The 24,351-nt window shown below is 44.9% G+C and overlaps 1 protein-coding gene across 1 annotated transcript in view; it reads right to left on the bottom strand.

The window, feature by feature from the left end:
- The window catches only part of LOC125120154 (stimulated by retinoic acid gene 6 protein-like), a 49,471-nt gene extending 26,732 nt beyond the window's left edge, over positions 1–22,739 (bottom strand). The window contains exons 1-6 of the mRNA XM_047767980.1: positions 22,639–22,739; positions 11,381–11,456; positions 9,586–9,686; positions 6,584–6,714; positions 1,490–1,610; positions 197–242 (exon numbers count right to left, since the gene is read on the bottom strand). Coding sequence (XP_047623936.1) covers positions 197–242; positions 1,490–1,610; positions 6,584–6,714; positions 9,586–9,686; positions 11,381–11,456; positions 22,639–22,658 — 495 coding nt within the window. The 5' untranslated portion in view covers positions 22,659–22,739. The remainder of the gene's footprint in view (positions 1–196; positions 243–1,489; positions 1,611–6,583; positions 6,715–9,585; positions 9,687–11,380; positions 11,457–22,638) is intronic.
- Between the last annotated feature and the right edge of the window lie 1,612 nt (positions 22,740–24,351).

Genomic DNA, 24,351 nt, shown 5'->3' with positions numbered 1-24,351 from the left:
AAACATCTTCTGTGAGTGAGCAAGGAATGAACATAAGATGTTCTACACACAGAAGCATCATGAATGACGCCAACTTCCCCTCCGTCCACGTGAGGAAGCCAGGGCCCAGAGTGGCAAAGGCTCATCTCAGGTCATGCAGCAGGTTGGCCATGGTGATAGAACTGAACACCCTACACACAGCTCAGCAGGGACTCACCTCTCCATGGGGACACTGTATGATGTAAAGCATGGTGACAGCAAACCTGCAGGACAGAAACAGGGTTGGGGTGCTTCCCAGCATAGCCCCTGTGAAAACAGCCCAGACTCTGCTAACCCAGAGTTATCTCTCCCTCCCCATTCTTCCTGGGAGTGCTGGTTCCCAGGCCTCCGTGTACATCCCACCCAGATCAGGCGCCCTGCTAGGTACATGCACACTGAATTCATTTAACATGTCCTCAGGGAGGACACAATCCTGGAATCCACAAGGGCAGAGCGCGAAGACTCTGAAAGACTCTCCCCTCACCACTCAGGGTTGGGGGTTGGGGGCACTATCCTGGAATCCACAAGGGCAGAGTGGGAAGATCTGAAAGACTCTCCCTCACCACCAAACGGAAAGGGGTTTGTCCAGGGTCACACCCAGAGGCAGGACCAGGACCCAGGTCTCCTGACTCTGGGGCTGGGGCTCTTTCTGCCTGGACATGGCCTTGTCTGGAAACACTGCCCTGAGATATAAGCCTCAGGACTTTCCTGCTGCTGGACACACATCCTGATCATATCCAAGCTGAGGGCACAGAGCTCAGAGGAGGGTCAGGAAGCTGCCACCTCCAGGGACTGTGAGCCACGAAGGATGAGTGTGTAGCTATCACTGTCATGAGTGGGGGAGGATGATCTGCACGAATAACAATGTGCAAACAAAGAGGCCGGAAAGCCTGATCCATGAGGCTCTGTCTTCCGTGTACATTCCCTGACTCACAGTGGGATATAACAGCATGTTTGCTGAATGGATATATGGATGAATGAGGGCGTATAGGAGACTTGTCTTATGGAAGGCGTGTGCTAGAGACCATTAGGGGTGGAGAGACCAGGAGAGGCCAGACTGTGACAGCCCTAAGGCCCTGCTCAGGCACCTGCACCTTCCCCTGGGCTCCCAGAGAAGCGGCAATGGTAGGGAAAGCAGCACCAAATGAGACTCGTGCTTCTAACCATGGGGCTGTCAGCTGTTGATAGAAATGAACCTCTCCACAAGCCTGACTTCTGGGAGTATTGTAATCACGAGCAGCCTCCTGTGAAGCAGACGGAATGGAGGCCTGACCTTCTGAAGCCTCAAGTGCAGTTCCGAGGAGGGGCCGCAGTGGGACCTTGGACCAGTCACTGCACCCACCTGCCCAGGACCTCAGTTCTGGGCAAGCTGCCCTCCAGGGAGAGCTCTTAGGTCACCTCCAGCCCTTTATCCCGACTTCAGCCATGGCCAAAGGAAGGCACAAGGGCCGGCAGGCAAAGTCCATCTTACCAGATCAGAGAGTAGCTGAAGCCCAGGATGGAGCTGACCAGCCGGAACTCTGACGAGAGGCAGGCAAAGAAGGGGAAGTGACACAGGCCGACTTCGATGCCTCCTATCAGGAGCACAAAGGCTGGGGGAGACAGGGCCAGAGATGCTGTGAGTTCTTCTCATGGGCACAGGGGATACCCAGGGCAGCTAGGGGCTGCACATGACTTGCAGTCACAGGTTTCAGGACTCAAGGAGGTGAGTGGACAAGTCCCAGCTTAGCACCAGGAGGAATGCAGGAATATCCTTCATGCATTTATGCAAAAGACCCTTCAGGTACTTCTTCCACACTAGGTACTGGGCTATCAAGATGAAGAAGACTTGGTCCCTGCCCTTGATCAGCTCACAGTATGATGAGCAGGAACAGACCACATAAATGAACAAACAAAAATCACTGAGAGGGGAGTTCCCGTCGTGGCTCAGTGGTTAACAAATCCAACTAGGAACCATGAAGTTGCGGGTTCGATCCTTGCCCTTGCTCAGTGGGTTAACGATCCGGCGTTGCCGTGAGCTGTGGTGTAGGTTGCAGACACGGCTCGGATCCAGAGTTGCTGTGGCTCTGGCGTAGGTTGGCGACTACAGCTCCGATTGGACCCCTAGCCTGGGAACCTCCATATGCTGCGGGAGCGGCCCAAGAAATGGCAAAAAGACAAAAAAAAAATCACTGAGAGGTATCCATTGTATATTTCTTGGTGATTTTGTTTGTTCATTTATGTGGTCTGTTTCTGGTCATCATACTGTGCCATAAAAAGGACAAAATAATGACATTGCAGCAACATGGATGCAACTAAAGATCTCACATTAAGTGAATTAAGTCAGAAGGGAAAAGAAAAATACCATATGATACCACTTACAAGTGGAATCTAAACTATGGCACAAATGAACCTATCTACAAAACAGAAACAGATCACAGACATAGAGAGCAGACTTTGGTTGCCAAGGAGGAAGGGGGAGAAAGTGGGATGGACTGGAAGTTTGGGGTTGGTAGATGCAAATAATTACATGTAGAATGGATAAGCAATGAGCTCCTACTGTACAGCACAGGGAACTATGTCTGGGTAGAATATGATAGAAGATAGTATGAGAAAAAAGAATGTATATGGAGTTCCCCTCATGGCTCAGTGGTTAACGAATCCGATTAGGAACCATGAGGTTGCAGGTTCAATCCCTGGCCTTGCTCAGTGGGTTAAGGATCCAGCGTTGCCATGAGCTGTGGTGTAGGTTGCAAACGCGGATCGGATCCCACGCTGCAGTGGCTCTGGCGTAGGCCAGCGGCTACAGCTCCAATTGGACCCCTAGCCTGGGAACTTCCATATGCTGCGGGAGTGGCCCAAGAAATGGCAAAAAGACAAAAAAAAAAAAAGAAAAAGAATGTATACGTATGTATGACTAGGTCACTATGCTGTACAGCAGAAATTGACATAACACTGTAAATCAATTATACTCTAATTTTTAAAAATCACTGAGAGTAAAGCACCACTGAGAGTGGTGAGGTACTGTGTTCTAAAACTTCTTGTAAACTACTGTGTACTTTATCCATAAGGCAATGATAATATTAATGCTGCCATTGACTAGCTCCTAGATGGTCTAACAGGATCCAGTAAAAGTAATCGGGCAAGGCCATCTGCTTTGATCGGGGTCATGTGCCAGGCACTCAGGACACAGGAGGAATGAACAAAGTTCTTGCTTTGAGATGCTTACAGTCCAAGAGAGAAGACAGAGAAGAAAGTAAGTGATGTGATATGTATGGTAACAGAGGCATGGTAAACCTTCTATGGGGACAAGAAGAGGAAGCCATGGACCTCACCGGGGATCTAGGTATCAAGGAAGGCTTCCTGGAGTTGGTGCCGTTTAGCAAGGCCATATAATATAAGCAAGAGTTTGAAGGATGGAGAGAAGGAGGGAAGAAAGGATGTGAGGATAGAAGCTGGAACAGCATAATTTTTAATTTTACCTGAATTCTTCCACCATGTTAGCAGACAGATTAACTAAGATAGCAAAACCAAAACCCAGAGGCAACATCCACAACAAATCTAGGTGGCAAGACCCATTTGTTATCAACATTTGAGTGACAGGAAACTGAGGTAAGGCAATAGGATGTCTGAAAGCCAGAGAACAGAAGAACCCCGAATTGACAACAGATATTCAGAGGAAATTGAAGCTGAAATAACATCTGAAAATGGGCAAAGTGTTGAAGGCTGTGATTCATAAGTGAGAATCAGCAGACCTTAGTAAGGTGGCAGTAAGGTCTGAAGATGCTGGAGCTGTCAGGGCCCGTGAACTCACTATACTAAATATCTAAGTCCCCTCCCAAGACATGGCCCCACTTGAAGGAGAAACTACTGGTACTGAGAATCCAAAATGAGAAGGATAAGAATATTAGGAGCTGGGAAAAGGTGGGTCCAGACAAAAGTAGAGGGAAGAAGCCGGCTCAGAAAGTATGAGGTTATAATGAGGGTACATATATATTATCACTTTGTGGGAACAGAAGAGGGAATCCTTTTTTTGTGTGTGTGTTTTTTGTTTTGTGTTGTGTTTTTGTTTTTTGTTTTTGTCTTTTTGCCATTTCTTGGGCCGCTCCCGCGGCATATGGAGGTTCCCAGGCTAGGGGTCGAATTGGAGCTGTAGCCCCTGGCCTACGCCAGAGCCACAGCAATGCAGGATCCGAGCCGCGTCTGCAACCTACACCACAGCTCACGGCAACGCCGGATCCTTAACCCACTGAGCAAGGGCAGGAATTGAACCCGCAACCTCATGGTTCCTAGTCAGATTCGTTAACCACTGCGCCACGATGGGAACTCCGGAATCCTTGAGCCGTGAAGCAAGAATGACCTTCTGGCCCAGCCAGATACTCAACATCATTAGTTGTTAAGGGAACCCAAGTCAAGACAATAATCACATACTACTTCATACCTACTAAGATGGCTATGACTTTTTAAAAATGAAAATAACAAGTGTTGACTAGGATGTGGAGAAATTGGAACCTTCACACACTGCAAGTCAATGGAACCAAAAGGAGAAGCCAGAAACAGACCCTTGCATATGGGTTGATTTTCAACAAAGATGCAAAGGCAATGCAGCAGGCAAAGGACAGGTTTTTATAACAAGCAGCGCTGGAAAAAAAATGGCTAGGCAAAGGCAAAAAAAAAAAAGGAATTCAATTCACATCTTATACTATATGCAAAAGAATTAACTCAAAATGTATCATAGACCTAAATGCAAAACACCATAAGACTATAAAAGTTCTATAGAGAGCAAAGAAGAAAATATGAGTTACCTTAACTTAGGTAAATATTTATTATATGATACCATAAGCATGACCCATAAAAGAAAGAATGAAAACATTAGATTATCTATCATCAAAATTTTAAATGTCTGCTCTTCAAAAGAAACTGTTGGTAGAATGAAAATATAAGCCACAGACTATGGAAAATACTTGTGATTCACACATCTCAAAGAATTTATATAGAGGTTATATTAAAAACTCTCAAAACTCAAAAACAGGAAAACGAAAAAAAAAAAAAGTAGGCTAATGATATGAACAGACATTTCAGCAAAGATTTAGGGATAGCAAATAAGTACCTCAAAATGTGCTCAACATCATCAGTCATCACAAAAGTGCAAATTAAAACCACAGTAAGATGCCACTAAATGTCTCTTAGGAGGGCTGAAATTAAAAAGAGAAAGTGGAACTCTCATACACTGAGGGTGGTAATCTAAAATGGAACAATCACCTCGGGAAAGAATCAGACAGTTTCTTTAAAAGTATAATCCACTATGCCATGGGTGTGGCCCTAAAAAGACAAAAATAAATACATATATAAATAGTTTTTTTAAAAAAGGAGTTCCCGTCGTGGCTCAGCAGTTAATGAACCCAACTAGTATCCACAAGGACTCTGGTTCAACCTGACCTCTCGCCTGGAAACCTCCATATGCCATGGGTGTGGCCCTAAAAAGACAAAAATAAATAAATAAATACATAAATAAATAAATAAATTTTAAACAAAGTTTAATCCACTACCCAATCTTGATAGTCCAGACATTCTACTCATGGGTATTTACCCAAGAAGAATGGAAACATACAAAGACTCATAATGTTCATAGTGGCTTTATTTGTAATAGCCAAAAACTAGAAATAAATCAAAGTCTATCAATAAGTGAATGGATAGACAAACTGTGTTATCTCCACATAGTGGAATACTACTCAGAAGTGAAAAAGGAACAGATTTCTGATACACTCTAAACATGTGTGAATCTCAAAAAAAACTATGCTTGGTACGATAGAAAACAGACCTCTCAAAAAAAAAAAAAAACACAAGTGTCTTCTGTATAATCCCATTTATATAATTGCCTGGGTTGGGGCTATGACAGGATAGGGATGGGGAAAAAAAGAAAGTAAAAGGGAAAAAGTTAACTTCTGAGCTTCATGATCCTGATGGTGGTGATGATTTGATAGATGTAAACATTTGCCAAAATTTTACTTGTATACTTCTCCAAGGTGTATCGTTTTGGTTTTAATTTGCATTTCCCTAAATATGAAGGAGGCATTGTAAGCATTTGCTTACATAGGCTTGGCAGCCAGGAGAGAGAACTGAGCTAGACAGAGAGGTTTGGGAGTCACTATATTAGGAATGGTTAAACCTGTGGGTTAGAGTTGCTCCTTCAGGAAGAGCCTGAGGTATAGGGAACAAGGAGTCCTCAGACTCACGGCCAGAGAAGTAAGCACTGTCCTTGGTGGGGAGCATCTGAGGGCTTACCGAGATCCAGAATGCAGTCATGGCCATGATGCAGAAGAAATTTTTAGAATGGGTGACAGAGAACCTACGTTCTGAGCCTTTGTTCTACTCTGTCTAGAGAAACTCTGAATCTAACTGGGAGAAAACCCCCACAAACAAGCTTTGAGACTTTGTGGGCTTGGCATTGACCTCAGGCACATAACAGGCTGGGAAGAGAGTTCACCAAGTTTACCCCATGATCCCAGAGAATGCCTGCCACGCGGTTTTTGAGAGCAAGAATTTCCAAGGTGAAATTGCCGGCAGGTGTGAGGCAGCCACGTACCTTGGGCCCACTGCGGGACCTGCAGGGGCTGGTAGCCTTCTGAGAACAAGAACATGACCTTATTGGCTGTGGCCCCAAAGGCAACTCCATAGGACCATCGGTTACTAAAAGTGCCCACAAAGTCCAGGGGTCTGTGAATAAGAGAAACACCTCATGAGGCCAGGAGGAGGTGATCCCCACAGTTCATCTGCAAAGTATCAACCCCACTCCGAGAAGGGATTCTTGAGTGGTACACTTCATTTCAACTAACATATGCCAAGGGCCTCTGTGCTGATTCTGGGTTAGGCATGGATTCAGGGTACCAAAGTGAGGAAGGCAAATCCTTGCCCTCCAAGAGAAGCTTCAAGTCTGGGGGACATAAGCCAGAACACTAGCAGCCATGACAACAAGCAAAATGGGATGTTTCATCTACAAGACCAAAACAGAGCATGTGCCAGACAGACTGGAGGAACCTGCCCTGCACCTGCCCATGGTCTATGAGAGTACTTTCCAAAACCCCTGGGAAGGTCTGGGTATCCCTGGCTGTGCTGGTTGCATGTGATCATGCCTTCCTGGCCACAGCTGATTGGACTTTGGATGCTCCAATCAGATGCTTGGCTTTGTATTTTAGATTTGTGATTCTGAAGACAGGAGCCAGCTAGCTGTTAAAACTCTGTTCTGGAGGGAGTTCCTGTTGTGACTCAGCAGGTTATGAACCCGACTAGTATCCGTGAGGATGTGGGTTTGATCCCTGGCCTAACTCAGTGGGTTAAGGATCTGGTGTTGCCACAAAGTACAGCGTAGGTTGCAGATACAGTCAGATCCTGTGTTCCTGTGACTGTGGCATAGGCTGGCAGCTGCAGCTCTGATTCAACCTCTAGCCTGGAAATTTCCATATGCTTCAGGTGCGGCCCTAAAAAGCAAAAAAGAAGAAAAAAGAAAAATTCTATTCTGTAAAGTCATGCCAAATTGAGTCTCGCTGAGGTTTAGGGAAGCCAAGATCCTATGTCAAATAATAAAGTCAAATGGCAGAGAGGAAGATCAGAAAGTGGTGCTAAAGTGGCCCCGTTGACATGAAAAGGCAGAAGCAGAAAATCTCCCATCTCAAGAGCTCTGGTTCCCATGAGGCCGAACGTGCCAGTTTCTATGAGATCTCTGTAACTTCATAAAAAATGCTTTCTTTTCCTTTTATGTAAACAAGCTTGAGTAGACCTATGTTTTTTCTCACCAAAAGAGCTTTGTCTATATCAGAGTAAGCAGTTACGTTTGGGATAAAAGAGAAAAGGCGTTCCCCAACGGAGTGCCATTTGAAGTGGGCTTAGTGAAAACTCAGGTGGCAGGGAGGGCAGGGCCCTGCTGGCAAGGACCTAGGACGGAGGATCTGGATCCCACCTTCCCGTCCCATTTGGCTGACTCACCGTCAAGGCTCAGCTCAGGGAGCACCTGTCTCAGAAACTTCCCCGACCACCACCCCCCATCAGGCCCACCTACTAGTTGCCTTGCCTGGGTCTCCTCAGCACCAAGTTCCGGTCCATGCTCTTGCCATCACTCTTTTGGTCAACTATAAACTCCTCTGGGGTGAACCCCTAGCACAGGACCTTGAAAACAGTAGGTGTTCCCTGCACGTTCACAGACACGCATTTTGTTGAACCGAACTGAATTCTAAACAATCCCGCCTGGAGTACTTAAGAGCAATGTGAGGCTTAGTTTCTCTAACTTTAAAACAGAGATGACACCCCTGCTGCTCTCACATCACAGAGACACCATGGGTGACAAATGAAGAACAGCTCTGTAAACTGTGGAATGCCATGCATGTGAGAGGGATTATGAATGAGTGAAGCCAGGGAGCTAAAACTACTCAGAAAAGCAGGGCTTTTGATAAGAAAGTGGCCTGAGAGCAAGCAAACTGTGCCATCATCAATTTAATTCAAAGCAGCTTAACATGATCCATATAGAGCTCTTACTTTAAAAGCCCTGCACCAGGCCTTGTCTGCCAAACACTGACTGAGGGCAGAGTCTGAAGACCTTGTTTATCCACCAGGCTCAGCCTCAGTCCCTCTCTGTGCTGCAGCCAGTGTGGCTTCGACCTGGTGGTCCGGGAGGGGCTAACCGCTCTAAGGGGTGGTGTCCAGAATGGCTGCTCCTCTGGGCTGGTATATGGTACACAGACATTGCAGTTGGATTTCTCTCACCCCAAAGCCCAGGTCACGCCCAGCTTCCAACCTGACATCCTGGCTTCCTTTCCCTTCTCCAGCAAGGCTGAGGCCTCAGGGTGATCACATCCTTGTGTCTGCACAGGTTATGACACTGGGGCAATCAAACCTAATAGCAACCAGACCTAGATTAAAGCTCTTATCACTTGGTAGCTGTGTGGCCTTGAGCAAGTGACTCAACTTCTCTGAGCCTGAGCTTAATCATCTAGTACATGAGGATAATAGATTCTGGGGTTCCTCCTAGTAATGTAGGCAAAGCAAACTGTTCTATGTCTGGGTCACAGTTAGTGTGCAATAAATGCCAATCACATCATCATTATTATTAATTAGAGGGTGATAAGGCAGAGATATGAACATTTAGAACTAAGGGAAAAATGTGATAAGGGGAGCAGAGACTCAGAATGGCAGAGCTGGAGAAGCCCTCAAAGCTCCCTGGTCCAGGGGGCTACCCTGGGGTGTGACTCATGCTTCCATCCAACAAGGAGGTCAGTTGCTGCCAGTCACAGGGAACTATCTCCCCACTGCTTCCTGGGGCAGCCATGGTGCAGAGTGTGGGAAGGCCTTTCCCACAGTGATCTTAGCCCCCTTGAGATGTTTCAAGTACATCTGGGCAGCCCTGGGTGCCAAGGCTACAGTGGCTTGGAAGCCGATTCTGAATTCTCTGAGCTTTGGGTAGGCTGGGGCAGGACTGTCCACAGTGGGGTGGAAGCTGATGGGGAAGGTAACTGGGAGTTAGACTGGTCTTAGAAATGGTGTTGCTCCTGACACAGAGGACCCCCAGCTGTAGTGACAGACTTTGGCTCAACTCACATGATCAGTCCGAAGTGGTTCCCTAGGAGGTAAGAAGTGTCATCTCTCTGCCTATGGTGCTCTCGTCTTTGGAGAAACGACAAGACCAAAATGATGACAAGCTGTAGGAAGACAAGATGAGTTTGTCAGAGGGAATATTCATCCTCAGCCCCCTGTGCCCTCACTGAAGGAGAGCGTGCAAGTGAGCAGAGCGCTCAGAACACCTAGGACTCAAACCCCATGCCCCCTGGAGCTTTCAGAATGATTTGTACTGAGCTTTCCTTTGTGTTGCCTTGAACAGACATGGGTTCAAATCTAGTCTCTCCCACACACTGGCTGGGAGGGAGACCACTTCTTTGAATCTCAGTGTCCTTATTTGCAAAAAAAAAAAAGGGGGGGGGGTAATCACTGTCCGGTTGCAAATCCTTCTTTGTCTTTTATTCCTGCAGATTCAGTCATATTCTCATATCCTCAATGCTCCTTTTCTCTCTTCCTTTTAGTAGAACTTCCTGAGAATGATCTATACTTGCCGTTTCCATGTTCTCATCTCTTACTTGCTCTTCAACGCCCTAACCTGGCTTCTGTCCCCCCTCACTCCGTGGAAGCAGTTCCGACCAAAGTCACGCATTACTGCCTTGTTGCTCAATCCAAATGTCAACTTTAAGCCCAAATCGGTTCAATCTCTTAGCAGCATTCACAGTGTTATCCTCTTTTTCCTCTTGGAAACATTCTCTTCCCTGTGCTTCTATTGACCGTGCCTTTCTGGGTTTCTTCCACTACTTCTCAGTCTCCTTTGCTGGATCATTCTTTACTAGATGTGAAGTTCCTCATGTTTAGTCCAAGGACCACACTCCTCTTTTCCCTTCCCATTGTCTCTTCCAAAGCGATTCCATCAAGAGCCACACATTCAATGACCACCCACTACACAGAAGACTCACAAACTTGAGTCTTCAGCCCCGTCTTGGTCCAGAATTATGCTTTCAACTACACGGTCAGCATTTCTTTTTGATTTATCCAATTCAGTAGGTCTTATATAGACCTCATGACTGTCTGCCCTGCCCTGTTCCTTCATCCACACCAAACCTGGATCTCTTCTAATTTTCCCTAACAAGTGAATGGCAGATACCACCCTCCTTCCAACCATGCAAGTTAGAAACCCAAGAGTCATCCTCTCCCTCGCCCTCACCTCTCTATCCAACCCAATACCAAGTCCTTACTGCTTTTACCTCCTGAACTTCTTGAGTTGACCACCACCATATAGGATGAGGTAAAATCGCCTCACCTGGACCCCTGCCACCCCCTCCTAACAGGTGTTCCTGCCTCTTCTCTTGCTGCCGCCAACCTGATCCCCACACTTCAACACATAAATCTGATCCCACCATCCCCATGTCGGAAACACTTCAATTACTTTCCATCGTATTTGAGAAGAAGACAAAACTGATTTACACGGGCCTGGCCCTGCCCACCTCCCCAGGCACCCCCACCTCGATTTTCCATTCCAGACACCCCCACCTTCCCAGCTCCTCACATTCCCCATTGCCTTTGCACATGCTCTCCCCTCTGCCTGAAACATTTTTCACCAGATCTTCCAACAGACTTCAGCTCCATCCCTGCTTCCTCAAAAAAGTCTCTTTTAACTTCCCTAAAAGTCAGTGTCCCTAACTCTTAGGACCCTCAAAGCCCTATTCTACCTGTGGTTTTGGTACATAATATAAGATAAGAAGTCTGCCGACCTGTTCAGATCCCTGTTCTCCCCTTATGGGAGCAGCCCAGCACCCCTCCCCTCCCTCCCCGATGCTCCCCTACCTTCACTTACTGATGGGATGAGGGAGTAATGGAGGAAGAGCTCCATGTCCACCGAGCTGGCACAAGTGCCATTCAGCTGCCTGGTCCTGAAAAACAGCCAGAGCACACATACATCATCGGTCCCTGCTGCAGTCACTGACCCTTCGGCCTTGAGCCTCACTGTCAGGAATCTGGCTTGCAGCCCACGGAGATCATCTGATCTTTTTTAACTTCACTCTCTGAGTTAGTGCCACTCACTTGTGATGCCCCTTCCCAAAATGGGTTAATCTTCTTTCATCTCTTTTTCCAGCTTGATTATCTATCCAACTACCCTACTAACTGGATCTAACTCCTTCCTTTCTTGATGATACAGCCAAGGACTGATTCAGGTGCCATGGAGCCCAAAGCTTATATAATTTGGACATCATTTTCAAATTAAACTACAAAACTATGCTAACATATCTCCATGTAAACATTTAACCAATGTGCCCCCACCCTCCCAGAGCCTTGGTAGAGTCTTGTGCAAGTGAGGGGCCCCGCGACATTAAGCTTCAGTAACTTCACAGGAAACTAGACTTAGAACATGGTTTTTCACAATCAGAGGTCAAGAAGCACCTGCTCACCCTGATTTGCTGCTGGGCTACTGGAGCAGGACAGTGGTTATCTGGACAATAGACTGTGGACTCTGTCCTTTCCTGACCTCACAGTCTGCAGGACTGGGTTGCTGGGGTCTCATGTCCGAAATGCATGACAGCAGTTTTATGGCCTCTCTTTGAGAGGGACCTGCTCCTTTCTGGCTCCCACCACGCTTCACTCTCACCTCTCTGACTTGCGCTGCACCATCTCAGCTCATGCTCACCTCCAGATCCTTGCTCACTCTGTGCCCCACTCCTTCAGCATCCATCTGGCCATCTCCTGGGCCTCCTCCCTGACCAGCTCCTAGTTTTCCCTCAGAAGTCTCAGGAAAGCACTCCTCTGGGGAATCCAGAGCATGGCATATTCCCCACTCCCCAAATTCCTTACAATTCCAGTACTCCGCAGTGATGTCTAACCATAGGACTGAAACATCCTAGAAGTAGGGGGCCTCCTGCTGTCAGAAATGTGCTAGAAGGACTTCCTGTTGTGTCTCAATGGGTTGCGAACACTGCTAGTATCCGTGAGGATGCAGCTTTGATCCCTGGTCTTGCTCATTGGGTTAAGGATCCAACATTGCTATGAGCTGTGGTGTAGGTCAAAGATGTGGCTCGGATCCCTCATTGTTGAGGCTGTGGCATAGGCTGGCAGCTGTAGCTTCTATTCGACTCCTAGCCTGGGAACTTCCATATGCCGCAGGTGCAGCCCTAAAAAACAGAAGAAAAACAAAAAAAGAAAAGAAATGTGATAGAATTATAAAAGTTAGAATTCTGTTTTTAGGGAGTTCCTGTTGTAACTCAGCAGGTTAAGAACCCAACGAGTATTCATGAGGATGCAGGTTCGATCCCTGGCCCCGCTCAGTAGGTTAACAATCTGGTGTTCCTGAAAACTGTGGTGTAGGTCAAAGACGAGCCTCGGAGCCCTTGTTGCTGTGGCTGTGGCATAGGCTGGCAGCTGCAGTTCCAGTTCAACCCCTAGCCTGGGAACTTCCATATGCCGCAGGTGTGGCCCTAAAAAAAGAAAGAAAAAAGAATTCTGTTTTTAGGAAGGTAAACTGAGCACATACATCAGCCTCCCTGTTCTATACAAAACCCTCAAAATGATAGAAAAGATGGGTTTTTTTTAAGAAAGAAACAACAACATAGCCGTATCCGAAAACAAGAAGTGAATCTGTTGGGGACACAGAAACTGCTAGAAGACACTGAATGATGGAGAACAATTAGGACAGATCAAAGAGAAGAAGCATCAGCCAGGACAGCTATAGACTATGACCAGAGGAAAGGTGCTCTACACCCACACGCAAGAGGCAGCTGCAGGCAGGGGCTGCTGACAGACCACAGATGATGAGACAGGTCTCACAGAGACACCAGCATCCTCCCACTCTGCAGACCGGCCAGGGCTGATGGGGTTGACATCTCTGGGAATAGAATACATGGGTCAGAAAGGCAGCACTCTGGATCACAGCTAGCACCTGGGAGGGACCAGGCGCTTCAGATCTAGACCAGTTGCTGAGGTGCCCCATCTAACCATACATCCCCTCCATTCCGCCATACTGAAAGCTCACCATGGCTGCAGCTGCCACCCTCCCCCATACAAATACCCCAGAGCAAATCTCCATCACAAAGACAAGCACCCCATTCAGAACCATCAAACATGAAAGGAAAGATTATACCACAAAATGGAGCCCCAAATTCAGCAGATAGAAGAATTTACTTCTGAGGAAATGAAGTTTACACAGAACCTCTCTGAGACAGTGAGAAAAAGAAATTCTCTATAAGATGAATAAACCTAGGAGGAAGTAAGGGGTGCAAAACACCACGCTAAGCAAAGAAATGAGCAAAAGTTCCCATGATTCCTGAGCACAGGATTTTATTTATTTATTTGTTTGTTTTTAGGCTGGATCCTTTAACCCACTGAGCAGAGCCACGGATTGAACCCGCATCCTCATAGATTCTAGTCCAGTTCTTAATCCACTGAGCTACAACAGGAACTCCCTGAGCACAGGATTTTAAATATATACACACACATATATATACATTTTTAGAAACATAAAGACTCAAAAAGAGTCTCTCTAAAAGAAATAGCAGAGGTCATTGCCAAGTAAGAAAAAAAACTAGGAGGAAGGGGAAGGAGTCAAACTAGGAAAATATATTGTTAAATATCTAAATAAGTAATCATGGTGAAGGAAAATGTTTGAAATGGCAGTTTGGGGTTGAAATGCCAGGTGCTATCCCACCTGGGAGAAGGGAGAGGTGGGTAGGAACAGGTGTGGGTACAAAGGGAAAATGATGACCACATTCTTGTCATGTTTAGAAGGATGATGCAGAAACCTGTTTTTTTCTTTCTGGGCTTTATAAAAAATATATATATAATTCTAAGTAAGTATGTTAAAAATCCACAGTTAGCTACCCGAAGAATATAAATAGAAAGTAAACAAGTATATTTAAAAATGCATATAAAGGAATGAAAATTCAATCACTCCAGCAAACCACAAGAGGAGAAAAAAAAAAATGAAATCAAGATTAAAATGGAAACATCACAAGAATAGAAAGGCCCAAAGACTAGTAAGCCACCGACAAAGAAGAAATACAAATATTCAATAAATTCTTGAAATGTCAACTAGTCATAAAAAGAGAAATTAAGATGAAATGCTATCTTATCTCTTAAAGTGGGAATCATTGAGAATACTACCCAGCATCACTGAAGGTTAAAACAAGTTGGTATTTATTTACTGGTAATCAGAGCATAAGGAAATATACACATTCTTGGGATTAATTTTGCAATATATACCAAGAACCTTTAAAATACAGCAATTCCATTTCTAGGAATTTTACTTCTAAAAAATACAGGCTAAGGAAATAATCAGAGAGATGCCTTGAAGACATGTGCTAGAATGCTAAGATTTTCACTCTTCCCTCACCCCTCCTATGTGTACATTACATTTAAAACGTAATATATTCTCACCGTGAAACATTCAAAATATTTACAAATGCATAAAGTGGTACCTAAAACCCTTTTCCTTCCATAATTATGCATGTTTATAACCTAAAATTTTAAGCAAAAATGGGATCAGACTAAACTTGATTTCTTCATTTATTTCATTTTATTTTATTGGTCTTTTTGTGTTTTTAGGGCCGCACCCTTGGCATAGGGAGGGTCCCAGGCTAGGGGTCTAATCGGAGCTGTAGCTGCCAGCCTACACCAGAGCCACAGCAACAGTGGATGGTGGATCCGAGCCACATCTGCGACCTACACCTCAGCTCACGGCAACGCCAGATCTTTAACCCACTGAGCAACCTCATAGTTCCTAGTCGGATTCCTTAACCACTGAGCCACGATGGGAACTCCCTTGATTTCTTCACTTAATGAAAGGATAAAGGAAAGGGAATTCGTTTAATAAAGAAGGGAAATTTCTCATGTCAGTATGTACAGACCAGCAGGACTGTTTCAGTTGGGTGACCCTGACTGCACACATTCGATGCTGGGCCTGTTTGCTGCTTGGAGGGTCTGAGCTGAGAGTCAGTCTGGAGCAGCGGAACAGGTGAGCTCAGGGAGGGAGGGGAGTGAAACTCTTAAGTAAGGGGTCCACAGCTTAAAGTCTGGTCCCGTGGACCCCACTGCTACTCCGCAGCCACTGCAGGGACCAGATGAAGCAGGCACTGGAGTCAACCCAAGTTAGGAGGCCACTGAGATCCCCTTCTTGTTCTCTGGGACTCATTCTGCTTCCTGGAGGACCCAGAGCTGGTGGGGAAGATCTGCTGAGGGGTAAACAGCTTTTACAGGGCAGCAGCAAAACGGCATCCCCAGATGTAGAAAACCCACTTTTCACAGACAATAGCTTGGAATTGCGTTTATGATACACTCACTGTGAAGTGAAAAAACAAATTATTTAAAAGAATATGATTCCAAATTGTGAAAAGTGGTCCATCTCTGGGTGGTGGGATTTGAAGTCATTCTTTTTTTTTTTTTTGGTCTTTTTAGGGCTGCACCTGTGGCATATGGAGGTCCCCAGGCTAGGGGTTGAATCAGAGCTATAGCTGCCGGCCTATATCACAGCCATAGCAATGTGGAATCCGAGCCTCGTCTGTGACCTACACCACAGCTCATGGCAACACTGGATCCTTAACCCACTGAGCAAGGCAAGGGATCGAACCTAAGTCCTCATGGATACTAGTTGGGTTTGTTACCGGGGAGCTACAACAGAACTCCCCACTGAGCCATAGCAGAACTCCCTACATTTTAAAAATAATTTTTCCCAGTTTTCCAAGGGTGGTGCATAGGTGTGTTGCTTGATAGCTGCTTAGAACAGTGCTTGACATAAGGAGATAGCAGTAAATACATCCTGAATGAATGAATGGGTTGTTTTCGTAATCAGGGAAAAGACTGGAGATTGTCTCAAAGCAATAAAACACCATTCTGGAGGGAAGTTGCCTATGAATCTGCATAAACTGAAAGCATACAAGATTCGCTACACAGTACTGTATAAATGACAAATCTTTCATTAACTAAAAAGATTGAAAATAAAAGGCTATGAGGGTGGAGTTCCTATTGTTGTTCAGTGGTAACAAACCCAACTAGCATCCATGAGAATATGAGTTCGATCCTTGGCCTTGCTCAGTGGGTTAAGGATCTGGTGTTGCCACGAGCTGTAGTGTAGTAGTGTAGGCTTACAGCTGTAGCTCTGATTTGACACCTAGCCTAGGAACTTGCATAGCCACAGGTGTGGCCCCAAAAAGACAAAAAAAAAAAGCTATGAGGGCAAATGTGAGCAATGACATACAGCTGGTGCATCCAGAGCATAGGTCATCTGCATTTCCAACTCCTTTCTCCAACACCCCCAAACTGACCGCCTCCTGGAGGCAGCAGGCTGTCTCTGTGCTCCCACAATCCTGCTTCCTTTAGTCCTAACATTATCACTCCATAGTCATAAATTAAACATCTGATAATAGATTTTATTGATTGATGTCACTTTACCGTGTGTCACTATGTCCTAGGAATTCTATTTTATGTTATCTCATTTCATCTTTACGAGAATTGTGTGAGGTGGATTGTATTACCTCCTCTTCAAAATGAGGAACTGAAGCCAGGAGAGGTTTCCTCACTTGCACAGGAGGAGGTGAGGCTGGGAGCCAGGATCCCCTGTATGTCACCTGCTCCCACTGCTGACTCACCTAGAAGTTTCCTGACCTCCTGGAAGTTTCCTGACCTTCCTGGCCGTGGCTGACTCATCTCTGATCCCAAGTCCAACCCACCACCTGGCACAGACAGTCTCAGGGCTGTTAAATTCCATGGGAATTCCGCTCAAGAAGTTGAGACCCAGAAAGGGCCAGTGAGCAGGTCCAGCTCAAGGGACTCAGTAGCTGGGGCACTGGACACCTTGAAGGCAGCAGAAGGGAACTGGTTCTCACTGCTGAGTGTAGAAAAGTGTTGGGAAGGAGGAAGCAAAGTGTGCTGTGTGTGTGTGTGTGTGTGTGTGTGTGTGTGTGTGTGTGTGCATGCCTTCCATGTGATGCATCCAGCAATGCAGCAGCCTGTGTGGTGGAGTGTCATCCTGAGCCAGTCCTGCCCCACTTTTTCGAATCCAATCCATTCCCTGACACACAGCTTCTACACAATCCTGCCTCGGGTTTAGGGGTAGATGTAATAGTGTGGTCAGGCTGTTTGTGCCAGCTTGGGACTATCACTTATCAGGAATTTTGCATCCTGGCTGTTAAACACTATCACTGGTAAAAATTAAATTACACAAATGTATAATTTAAGAAGTTGTATTTAAAAGGAAGGTAGTAAAGCCTCAAAACACACCACTTCCTAATTATTTTGCTACCTTTCACTATGATCTATGCTCTTAAGGCTATTTACATCAGTTAAATCTGCATAATAAATACTATGTTATAGTGTGTGCTACCACAGTGCCTCTCTTCACACCTTCATGTCAGCAATACTGTATAGTTTGAAATCAGCCATGGTGGGAGTATTTACACCAGGGAAATAGGTAATCACCACAAATCAGGCTTTGATTTACTGTTCTGCAAACTGTCCAGAAAGCAAAAGAGAAAATGTTAATAAGGCAGATTAAATTTAAACACTTTACATCTGTAGCCATTACATCGTGAGAAGAATAAAAGAAGTCGAGGAAATATTTTTTCAGAATGTAAAACTCTTACATCATGCATCCAAAAAAGTAGTTTCCAGTAATTGACCATGAGTGAAGTTCTGACTTAGGCCTTGTCTTCATTATTTACATTTGTCTTACTCATTAATGTCAATAAAAATATCAGCCAACATTCATGGTGAAACTATGCTCACCAGTCAATGCCAGGTTGGTTACAAATGTAAGAGTTTGGCAAAAATCAATGAAAGCATTCTATGAGATTTAATTGCCTCTTTGAAATCTGCAAGGAAGATCATGGTATATTTTATTATTTGCAAAATGTGTGTGATACCTCTGTTCTCCCAGTACAATTAATATTAGACTATGTACATATATGCATACTTTTTCCAGAGAGAAGCTGTTGTATTTCTGGGCACACCACTTGGGTGTGGACAAGAATAATGGGGACATCTGAGTTTGGAGGCTTATGTCAACATAAACTATGCTTTAGGAGAAAGTCAAGTTGAGTGGAGAGAACACAGGAGTGGGCCAGTGCCCCACACTACCCTCTTCTCCCAGAGCTCTACAAAATGATGAGGTCAGACAAGACCAGTGTTTTTTAAGTTTCTGACTATAAGTCAAATACACATTACAGCCACAACCTAGTTCACATGTATGTGCAAAACAAGTTTTCATAAAACAATATCCTTAATGTGCATGGTTATGTCTGGTACCTTTAATTTGATTAACTCCTATTCATTTTGTTCTTTGCTATTCCATTTTGTAAAATGCTGGCCATAACCACAAAATTAATTTTCCAACCCCCTAGTGGGCTTACCTAGCTGTTTGAAAACAACAACAACAACAACAACTTGACTATGAGGTGACTGTTAGGGTAGGAGCTGTGCATCCCTGAAGGCCTCTGATTCCTGATACCTTCAGCAAGTATTGGTCTTTACACTGCTAGTTATTTCAGAATGGAAAGGTGGAAAATAAAGCACAAACTAAAAGTATAAAGAAAGTTGAAGTAGGAAAGAGAGTTTTACATACTGAAATCAAGCTGGCTAAAATAAATTTGTTATTATAAGGGTTTTTTGGTTTTTGGTTTTTTTGGGTTTTTTTTTTAGTACCTCAAGTGGACATATGGAGGTTCCCAGGCTAGGGGTTGAATTGGAACTACAGCTGCTGGCCTACACCACAGCCACAACAATGACAGATCCGAGCTGGGTCTGCAATCTGCAACCTGCACTGCAGCTCGTGGCAATGCCAGATCATTAATCCACTGAGTGGGGCCAGGGATTGAACCCAAATCCTCATGGATACTAGTCAGGTTCATTTCTGCTAAGCCATGACAGGAACTCCTATAAGGGTTTTTTAAATAAACTTTAATATCAACAGGGTACTCAAGTAAAACTGGAACTTAGTTTTCTTTCATCTGTTAAAAGAACAAAGTTTTATCGGACTCTTGGTCTTCTCCTGATAAGAAGTTGTGAAATGTTTTTCTTTGCCTTCTAAGTAATCTGTCTAGAAAGCAAAGATTCTCTGTGCTTTATCAAAATAACTTCCTATGTTTCATTTTGTCTTAATTGGGTCTTTGTATATTTAAGAGAACTGAATCACCCCAATATCAAAAGAGCTAAGTTTTGCTCACAACTACATAAACATCTCTATTTGCCTTTAAAATCTTTTACCACTTTGGTTAAATAGATAACTATTGTTTCACAATGATCTATGATCTTCATTTAGTCAAGGGTACAAACCTTTTCATATTTTTCACAAACTTCCCAAAATCAAACTCAAGCCTTTTTTTTTTTTTTGTCTTTTTGCCTTTTCTAGGGCCGCTCCCGCGGCACATGGAGGTTCCCAGGCTAGGGGTCAAATCGGAGCTGTAGCTGCCGGCCTTCACCAGAGCCATTCCAATGCAGGATCCAAGCTGCGTCTGCACCCTATACCACAGCTCACGGCAATGCAGATCCTTAACCCACCGAGCAAGGCCAGGGATCGAACCCGCAACCTCATGGTTCCTAGTCAGATTCGTTAACCATTGAGCCGACGGGAACTCCGAGTCACAACTGTTTAACTGAACTGCCCTATTCTCAATTCTGAGGCAGGTTCAATGAGATATAGAGCAGTCTGTCAACTTACTTTCTGGACTATGGAACTAGTTTGAAGTTTCAAAGGCAGGCAGAATTTGTCACCCCAACATATGCCTCTTCAGCATAAGGACTATTTTAAGATGGTTATTTTTAAGAACTGCAAACTTAGGAGAAACTCTAAAAACTGAGTAGAAGATACCCTTTTGTAGGAAACACCTTCCTGGGAAATTTAAGGGAAATCTCCATTTCAGAGGTGTCTTCCTCATGGTACCAGGAATGGTATATGAGGTAAACAAGGTAAGATGACCTTATCTCTAGAAACACTTATCAATGCAGAAAACAATCTGCACGATCAATGCTGACCTAAATCTGCACAACCTTACCCTTGTTTATGGTGCTTTTCCTGACAACCTCCTATTACTGATTCCCCACCTCCAAAAACTTCTTTTGTCTTTAGCTGAAGATGGTATTTCGGGTGACAGCTTCAGCCATTTGGGGCAGTTACTCAGTTTTCCTGGTTATCTCCCATGTACACAGGAGGTATAGATATTATCGAACTTCTGTTTGTTTTTCTCCTGTTAATCTTTTCATTACAGGGCTGTCTCAGTCAAGAACCTAGAAGGGTAGAGGGAAAATTCTTTTTTCTCCCCCACAACAACATCCTCAACAATCTCAACAGATAACACAATGACATCAGAAAGCGATGGCTCTATTTTTTGCTCTATTTTGGAGTAGCCTTTTCAATTCTGGGATCATTTAATATGAACTGTTTATGTCTAAATGAGTAAGAATTCTTTTTTCGGGGGAGGGGAGCTTTTTAGGGCCACACTTACAGTATATGGAGGTTCCCAGGTTAGGGGTCTAATTGGAGCTACAGCTACTGGCCTACGCCACAGCCACAGCAACACCAGTTCCAAGCCACGTCTGCAAACTACACCACAGCCCATGACAACACTGGATCCTTAACCCACTGAGCAAGACCACGGATTGAACCCGCAACCTCATGGTTCCTAGTCGGATTCATTTCCACTGCGCCACAACAAGAACTTCAAGAATTCTTAATTCCTGACAGCCAGATGGGACTTTACAACTTTCAAAGTCCTTTCACATTCTTTTCTCATATGATCTTCACAGAGCTGCGGATTGGGTAGGACAGATGTTATTACGCCTGATTAATAGATGAGGAGACACAGGCTTTAAGATTTGCTAGAAACTACAGGGCCAGGACTCAAGCCCAGGTTCTCTGATACCATATCCAGGTTCTTCCCACTCCACTCTGAGGCTGCAAACTGAAGGCAAACAAATGTCTGTTCACTAACCCAGGAACCTATCCATGAATCCTTTTTCTGTGCCGGCTGTTTACAAATCACCTAAACCATGACCTCCTCCTGGTTCCGTGAATCATCAGCAGCAAAGAAGATAGTTGTCAGGTTCTCAAAAAACTGAAATAGAACTACCATATGACCCAGAAATTTCACTCTTGGGTATATATCAGAAAACAACAAAAATACTAATTTTTAGTTGTAAAAGATACCCCCCCCCCAATGTTCATTGCAGCACTACTTACAACAGCCAAGACATGGAAGCAACCATCCACCAACAGGTGAATGGATAAAAAAAGATGTAGTACTCAATCATAAAAAAGAACGAATACTACTCAATCATAAAAAAGGAGGCAAAAAAAAAGGGAGTTCCCGTCGTGGCACAGTGGTTAACGAATCCGACTAGGAACCATGAGGTTTCGGGTTCGATCCCTGCCCTTGCTCAGCGGGTTAAGGATCCGGCGTTGCCGTGAGCTGTGGTGTAGGTTCCAGACGTGGCTCGTATCCCATGTTGCTATGGCTCTGGCGTAGGCCAGCGGCTACAACTCTGATTGGACCCCTAGCCTGGGAACCTCCATATGCCGCGGGAGTGGCCCTAGAAATGGCAAAAAGACAAAATAAAAATAAAATAAAAATTAAAAATAAAAAAGGAGGAAATTTTGCCATTTGCAACAACATGGAGCGTATTACACTAAGTGAAAAAAAGCCAGACAGAGAAAGGCAAATACTGCATGATATCACATATTGTGGCATCTAAAAAATACAACAAACTAGGGAATCTAATAGCAACAGGAAAAATAAAAAAACAGACTCACAGATATAGAGAACAAAATTAGAGGTTACCAGTAGGGAGAGGGAAGAGGGGAAGGGCAATAGAGGGGTAGGAAATTAAGAGGTACAAACTATTAGGTATAAGATAAGCTACAAAGATAAATGGCACAACACAGGGAATATAACCAACATTCTATGATAACTACAAATGAAGTATAACCTTAAAAATCATGAATCACTACATTGCACACCTGTAACATAATATCATACATCAACTATAATTAAAAATTTTTTTTATTAAAAAAAAAAAAGACAGTTGCCAGGAACATGAAGTTGTCTAGCATGCCTTGTCTTAAATCTGACTCTAATAACTCACCTCGCAGTTGGGGAAAGCATTTTGGTGGAAAAGCCTGCAGACCTGGTGGACAGTTTGCTTCTCTGGATTGTTCTTTGTGCTTCTCTGGCCTCTTGATGACTGATTCTGGTATTCTGACGTTCTGCCCAGTTCTCTTCACAGCACCCAAAAGAAAAGGCAAACATGCAGTCAAATATTTACCAGAGAAATGACAGCCAGTGGGCAGCCTCCTTCCCTCTTTTAGATCACCGCTGGCTATTCTTCCTCCCCTCCCACGCTTTCTCAGGCAAAAGCAGGAACTGCCCTCCTGTTTCCTCTGGCTGCCTCTTTTAGCCCCTCACTGGCTGTGGGCACTGGTTCCTTGAGGTGTTGGAGCTTTGCCCAGCAGTTGAGGCCTCTTCAGCTAGCTGTAAAAATTACTACAAGCAATAAAGTAGGACTCTGCCTCAAGGCAATAAACTAGGAAACTAGGACCACTGGATTCAAGATTCTCCTTGGAAATAAGACCATTTGCTGGGAGAAGGGGCAACAGAGGTTTAAAACTGAACTCCGCCCATGTGGCAGCACTGGCTAGCAGTCTACCAGGAATTCCTGCTCCCTTGGCACAAAGTGAGGCTGCTGCTGGCAAGGATCTGCCTGGCCAGGGGCCATACCGTCCCTCCCACCAGAAAAAGTCTAGGAACCAACATGGAATCGAGGCTCATCAAGGGAATGAGCAGAACTGACATGCATGACTTCTGGGCTAAGAAAGTTAAGAAGCAAGTGTGTGTTTTCTATCCTCTCCTTCCCATCCTGCTGGTCTACGACTCAAGGCCCTAAAGGAAATGGAATGGAAGGAGCCTGGGTCTCTGAATCACAATGTAGACAGCTGTCCTCTACACCGACTGTCATGAACAAAAAGTAAAGCTCTACTGCAATAAGCCAGTGAAATTCTGGCTTATTTGTTACAGCAGCTATTTTTGCCCTAGCTGACATAGCGCAGAATAGTGGAGGACTTGTAAGCACTATGTGGTACAAGTTCTTGCTTTTAAGGATAAGAGAACAAAGGCTTAAGGAAGAGACATATACTAACAGGACTGGCTAAGCCTCAGAAAGCCTGTCATGCCCACAGACCTGTGCCAGGAACGTGAGCATCCATGCTGGCGCATGTGACTCTGTGCCCTGGAGCACTGTTGACTGGACCAAGGCTGAGTGCCTGACCCAAGAGCACTCTGTCATCTGTGAGGAACACTCTGCAAATGGATCATCTCTTTCAGAAGTCTGACCTCAAGATACAGAACAAGAGCTGAGCACTCATCAGTGGGACCAAGAACCAAAAAATACCCAGAGAGATGCAGAAAGCTAAGGGATGGTCAGGTCCTGATCAGGACAGAGCGTGACTCTTGCGGCCAAGAAGCATTGAGATTTCCCAGTTACCAGAATGGCCTGTAGATCCTAAATGAGCACCCTATTTCCAGATGATCTTCCAGAGCCAAGTGGGAACTAGACCCCAGGTGTCCCTGTCTGTCTGCTCACTGCATCCATCAGCTCCCAGGCCAGTTAATGGTACCATCACAGTCTAATCACCCAAGAGTTGTCTGTAGTTCCTCCCCTTCCCTCACCTCATTCATTCTGCCTCCTGGAGGCTCTTTTCCATCCCTTCCCCTTTTCCCTCTTGCCAGCTCAGAGCTGGTGTTCAGAATGCTGGAGTCACAACATGGATGGGGCCTGGGTCCCCAAATCAACACTTTGGGA

The sequence above is a fragment of the Phacochoerus africanus genome, chromosome 2 (genome assembly GCF_016906955.1).
Source record: "Phacochoerus africanus isolate WHEZ1 chromosome 2, ROS_Pafr_v1, whole genome shotgun sequence".
Lineage (NCBI taxonomy): Eukaryota > Metazoa > Chordata > Mammalia > Artiodactyla > Suidae > Phacochoerus > Phacochoerus africanus.
This window is presented reverse-complemented; position numbering and strand designations above follow the sequence as displayed.